Source organism: Triticum urartu, unplaced genomic scaffold (assembly GCF_003073215.2).
Source record: "Triticum urartu cultivar G1812 unplaced genomic scaffold, Tu2.1 TuUngrouped_contig_5848, whole genome shotgun sequence".
Classification (NCBI taxonomy): Eukaryota; Viridiplantae; Streptophyta; class Magnoliopsida; order Poales; family Poaceae; genus Triticum; species Triticum urartu.
The window spans coordinates 1-6176 of NW_024116556.1; the positions used below are offsets into that span (position 1 = coordinate 1).

General features: G+C 41.1%; 1 protein-coding gene across 2 annotated transcripts; it reads left to right on the forward strand.

Annotated features, from left to right (window-relative positions):
- Positions 1-6: 6 nt before the first annotated feature.
- LOC125529787 (polypyrimidine tract-binding protein homolog 1-like) lies at positions 7-5919 on the forward strand (the record flags this gene model as incomplete). 2 transcript variants are annotated; one of them, XM_048694205.1, is given in 9 exon segments in its annotated part: positions 7-2733; positions 2822-2884; positions 2987-3060; positions 3215-3310; positions 3441-3498; positions 3586-3690; positions 3799-3880; positions 4997-5109; positions 5310-5919. In XM_048694205.1, coding segments are annotated over 9 exon segments (1173 nt in total). In that variant the 3' UTR covers positions 5706-5919.
- Between the last annotated feature and the right edge of the window lie 257 nt (positions 5920-6176).

Sequence of the window (6176 nt, forward strand, 5' to 3'; positions counted from 1 at the left end):
CGGCGCCCTGAGGCTGCCACGAATCTTGGATCTAGGCCTGGTTGGGGATGGCCTCGCAGACAAGGCGGCTGTTGCGGCGGCGGCGAGGGACAAGGGCGACCAGGGCCGGAGCAAGCTCGAAGATGGAGGAGCCCTGAAGCCAATGATCGGTCCACAATTTGCAGGCGTGTCCGTCACCCAAAATCCAGGAAGTGGAGGATCGAAAGATTTGCTTGACCTCAGGCTCGCAGTGTGGAGGAAGATGGTGCTAAGGGCGTTTAGGGCCAGTCTCTTGGAGCCACAGCCAGAGCACCCGAAGAGCAATGCCGGTGCGTTCCAAGTCCTGAATGCTGAGGACGCCGAGCTCCAAGGGGCGGCATGCCTGTGGCATATATAAATATCCTGTCTTGGTTGCTTTATATTTACAAGGTCAACTATAGTGCAAGAAATACTACATGCAAACTCTTTATATGCAACAGAGAACATCACATTGATTTTTGAACTGCAGACATGTGATACTTGGGAAAAAGTTAAAAGTGGACTGTAGCCTAAGCTTGAAGAGCTATTAACTGTATGAGTGGAACTCCTGGCCAGGCCTAGAAAAATCCTTGTTCTTGTATGGTGAATATTTTATTTGAGTTTGTTGATTGCTAACAGATCTGTTCTCATGATCGGAACTCCTGGCCAGGCCTAGAAAATCCTTGTTCTTGTATGGTGAATATTTTCTTGGACACTACTATGCAGCGGCGCAGCATCTGATGTTTCCCGTGCGGCGCTCGCTGATCAGGCAGTAAAGCTTGTCGCGCTTGCGCGTGAGCCCCTCCCGTCGCTTAATGGGCCGTCCAAACTCGGTCAATCTCTTGTCGTGCATCGCCGTCTCTTGCACCTTAACTCACTCTCGTGTCGTTTTCACCACCAAATCCTAGCGCTGCTTCTCCCTAATCCACCAGCTCAACCATTGCACAATGATGTAGATAAGCTGCCCATAAACATGTAGGAAAAAAAAGGAGTCGTGCTAGCGAAAAAAGGATGATCTGACATGATTGCCAGGTTGAAGCAGGTGTAGATACACATGGTTGTCATGTTCAACCAGATATATGTTATCAGGTTTACATGCAATTTCCAGGAAAATTGTGCTGAGTTGCCATATTATTTCATCCTGCTTGTCGTGCTGTCTACAAGCGGTTGCCAGGGGAATTTGTTGTGTTTACCATTTTTCATTGTACTGGGTTGCCATCTTATTTCATATTACTTGTTGTTCTGTTTATGCGTAATTGTTGAGATGATTTACTGTGCTTGCTATTTTAATTTTATCGAGTTGCCATGTTTATTTTATAATGCCTGCTGTTTTATTAACATGTAATTGCTGGGATAATTTGTTGTGCTTGTCATTTTTAATTGTGCCAAGTTGCCAATTTATTTTGTCTTGGCGTTTTGTTTACACACAGTTTCTGGCATGATTTACTATGCTTGCTATTTTAATTGTGGAGTTGCCATATTTATTTTGTACAACTTGCCATTTTGTTTACATATAACTCCTGAGATGATCTGCTATGATTGCCATTTCAATTTGTGCTGATTTGCCATATTTATTTCATGCATCATGACATTATTTGCGAAAAATTGAACTTCTCAAGGTGATTTGTTGTTTTTATGTATGTCTTGGTTAAATTGTGTTAATCATTTAAGCTAGTTTCCTTGAAACACAATGGTTCTTCAAAAATGCAGTTGTCAGATTGTTTAGGAAAAACAACCAAGTTTTTGAAAATAATTACCCGTTGATTCACAAAAAGATTAATAGCATGTAGAATAGAACTGAATTCTTTATTTATTTAATACAAGATGTACATCTTGTGGAAATCGAGACAGAACACTGTAGCAGCCCCCGTGCAAGCATAGCGCAACGGTGGTGCTCAATGTAGCGAGTGCTTGTAGCAAACCACAGCCTGTAGCACACTTACCCCGTTTTTCTTCCTGGGCCTGGTGGCCTAGTTTGCTCGCCCCAAAACAAATCGCGATGCTACTATTTAGTTTATGCAGAGCCGAGCCGCAGGGGAGAACGAGCGTGCGCACATTGGATTTTCCCTATTTTCTTTTGAGTTTGTTGATTGCTAACGGATATTGCTCATCATCCTGTAGTCATAACTGATTGGTGTCATCAACGATTCACCTGTTTTGGTTGCTCTCAATTTTTTTACAAGAATGGTGTAAGCAATAGCTGCTGCCATGCCGCTTTATAGGGAGTACCCAAGAATCAAGTGTTAGATGGCCTGTTTGGTCGAATTTCTGAAGGCCTCCCACCCTCACCCCCACCCCAGAGGAGTTAAATAACTACAAAACAGTCCCCTTCCTGTTGTTTAACTCTATGCAACGGGGAATATTGCATACGTAATTTTCTAGTTGCAAAAATGTGTTTTTTGTAGATTGATCTAGCGGAAGTTTCATGTGAAAAGTGAGCCTGAAGAACTGTTAGCTCTATATAATTGGAACTTCTAGCCAAGTCGATGGGTTCCTGACTTTCTATCATAAATTTGCCTATTTCAGGCAGATCAAAACCAGGCAATTTCAATGGTTTCATATTATGCTTCATCTTCAGAACCTGCCCAAGTTCGTGGTAAAACTGTATATATCCAGTATTCAAATAGGCAAGAAATTACAAACAATAAAGGCACTGGTGATTCTTCTGGCAATGTCCTGCTTGTCACCTTTGAAGGTGTCCAGCCTAATGATGTTAGCATAGATGTTATCCATTTGGTAAGTATTACACGAGACATGCATTCAAATGGTTAATGAATTCCTTTTCCGTTTTGTAATGATTTATTTTTTGCATTATTTGCAATAGGTATTTTCTGCTTTTGGGTTTGTTCACAAGATAGCAACGTTTGAGAAAGCCGCTGGTTTCCAGGTAACATAGTGCTTATGTCTAGTTTCATATATGTTACTATTTTTGTAAATTACCTTGACAGCTTGATTTTTTTTACTAACTACTAGCTCGAAATTTTTTCAGGCACTTATCCAATATACTGATGCTCCAACTGCTCTAGAGGCAAAAAATTCGTTAGACGGAAGAAGCATACCGAGGTAGTCCATGTTTATTACTCTGAGTTGGCAATTCACGAGAGTAATGTGAACCCTTGAAATTTTACTTCTTGAACTCGCGAAGGGTGCATTTTTTACTATTGCATTTTAGCTGATCTTTGATATAGAAGTCACTGATGTGATATTGCTATTGCAGGTATCTACTGGCTGAACACGTCAGCATTTGTCACCTGCGCATAACATTTTCTGCGCACAAAGATTTGAATATTAAATTTCAATCACATCGCAGCAGGTACAAGATAGTTTACAGCTTTAATTTTTTTTGTGTGTTCAATTCTATTTTGGTTTGTATTAAGCTCTTGTCCGCTAAAAATTAATTTTAGAGACACAAGTTTGTAACAGTGTCTGTTTTGATTAATCAGGGATTACACAAATCCTTATCTTCCTGTTAATCCAACTGCAATCGAGGGAATCACACAGGTTTGCCTGTAGTTCAAACTAGTATATCTGATGTCATGTCACTCTTCATCTTCTTCTGTTGCTGCTTACACCATGTAAGTTTTGCAGCCCATATTAGGCTCTGATGGGAAGATTAAGGAGCCAGAGAGCAATGTGCTTTTAGCATCAATCGAGAACATGCAGTATGCTGTGGGAGTGGATGTTCTACACACTGTAAGAGTATTTTAGAGTGATCTTGTCCTCAAGATTATTTTGAATTAAATAAGAAAAATATTTGTAAGAAAATATATCATATATACTCATTGTATGAGATAATTTCAGGTGTTCTCTTCTTTTGGTGCTGTCCGAAAGATTGCAATGTTCGAGAAGAATGGTGGAATGCAGGCTCTTATTCAGTATCCAGGTATGTGCGAACAACTGTAAACCTCACCATATCACATTACCTTTAGGATATGCCATGATATGGCTACACCTTGATTTAGGGGATGTAGACTGGCCCCGATGCTCCTTTGCTGTAATTTGTTCACTCTGTTGTTAACTCCTGACAAGCCAAGTCCATAGGTGATACTGAACTCTGTGGACATCTTAATGATGCTGTGTTGATTATTGAGTTAATATTTGTTTATGCGTCAAAGTTTCTGACTTCAGCAGAGAGGTCTTGGAGTCCCTGAAGACTTAAAATGGACATCTACAACTATCCACAGCTATAAAGTTACCTTTCGTAATTTCTTAATTCTTTTCTTACCGTTTCCTGTAAGCATATTTACTTTCTTAGTAGAGGTTTGGTACAGTCATGTCTTCCTGTCATCTTAGTGTGGATTGTCTTCCTCTTGGCACCCTGTTCTTCTGTCAGATGCCAGCTGCCTTAATTGTTACCTTTTTGGATAGAGTAGCAGTCACCATGAGGATGTATCCAGTGCTTTCTAGCCTGACAGTGACTGGTGTGGTTGGTCCTAAAATTGGTGCAAATGGTCAGAAAAAATTCTTAGAAATTGTTGAAAGAAAATCAATCTACCATGCCACAGAATTTCAAACCTACATTTTGGTCTACACATGGAGAAACCACTGAGACAAACTGCTGAACTTGACAAAGGAAAGAGAAAACACTGTTGACTGGAATTTGTCTTTTTCTTCTTCTTCTCTCCTAATGTAACAGTTGAATTTATGTAGATTGCTTGATTTTATATCATTCTTGTGGTGGGTTTTGTTACGCCATTTGTATTTTAGGAACATAAGGAAGTGAATTATGGGCTAACAGTCACATCCTCTAGCTGCAACCTCTATTGAGAGCACGTCTTATACATCTGTAGTCCAAATGAGCATCTCAGCGTCTTATGTGTGATCAATTTATCTATCCTGTCTTTGATGTTTCTTCGGAAGTGAGACAAAACAGACGGCATTGCACATTACAGTGTATTTGTAATCTAAATGTTTAACTTGAGAGAATCCATATTCATATTCACTACAACTTCTAGTTGTTCAGAAGTACTGCTAGAGCTAACAGAGTCCGTATTCGCAGATATAACAACAGCAGGAGTTGCTAAACAAGCTCTGGAGGGGCATTGCATATATGATGGTGGTTACTGTAAGCTTCATCTGTCATACTCTCGTCATACTGATCTGAATGTGAAGGTATAAACAATAGTTTCAGGCTGTGTAAATTAACAAAGAATAAATGAATGCATCCAATTAGGGAAAAAATACTATTGCTATATTGAGGTGGAATAGTCTTATCATTTGTTTGGTTTGACAATGCTTTTGGAACATCTTGTTTTCCTACTGTTTGCTTCCACGTTTTTCCTGATACGGGATCTACATATTGTGGCATTCAGGCACATGACGAGAGAAGCAGAGACTACACCGTCTCGGATCCTAGTGCTCAGGTACAAGCTGCAGGTCAAGCCCCTGGTCTAAGCACTCCTGGAGCAGCATGGCAAAGCACCACGCCTGCTGCTTTTTATGGAAGCTCAGCAGGACCGACCTCTATCGGACAAGTGCCAGCCTGGAATCCTAACATGCAGCGAGGGGCATTTGCACCTGCATCAACCTCGTACCCTACCCAATTATTGATGGCAAACCCAGGCCCGCACTTTCCAGCAGTCGGATCAAGCTCTGGTGCTCCTCCGATGTTGTACCAAGCTTCGCAGCAGATGGCACATTATGGCACAGCCCCTGCTGCTCTGCCTCATGCAGCCTTGTCTGGCGAACCGATGTACTTCCCAAAATGAGCTATTCATCCAATAGAGCAGTTGCCTATGCTTTGTGCAGCACCTCTGGTCTTCAATTTTTGGAACTGCACTGTAATGCCGATCTGTTTTTCTTGGTACTTGTGAGACCCCTGTGGCAAATGTACCTGTCTGGCTGTTGGTGCCTGTAAACTGCACAACAAAATGGAAAATTACTCGAGCCATGTCAGTTCAATCCAAAACCTGATGTTCTTTCTGCGCTTGATAATTTCTTGGTACAAGGCACCAACAATTAAGTTTGACTATACCAGGGTGGTGTATGCCATACTGGAATTTGTTTTTGGCCATGTCTGGTTGCCGGTTGGTTTCTTCTCCATGAACAAAGAATGCCGGTTGGTTTCTTCTCCATGAACAAAGAATGTTACTCCCTCCGTGCACTTCTACAAGTTGTTCCAGACAACTGAAAATGGGCTGCTTTTCACGTTGTTAAAATGTCTTCAACATCTTATAAAA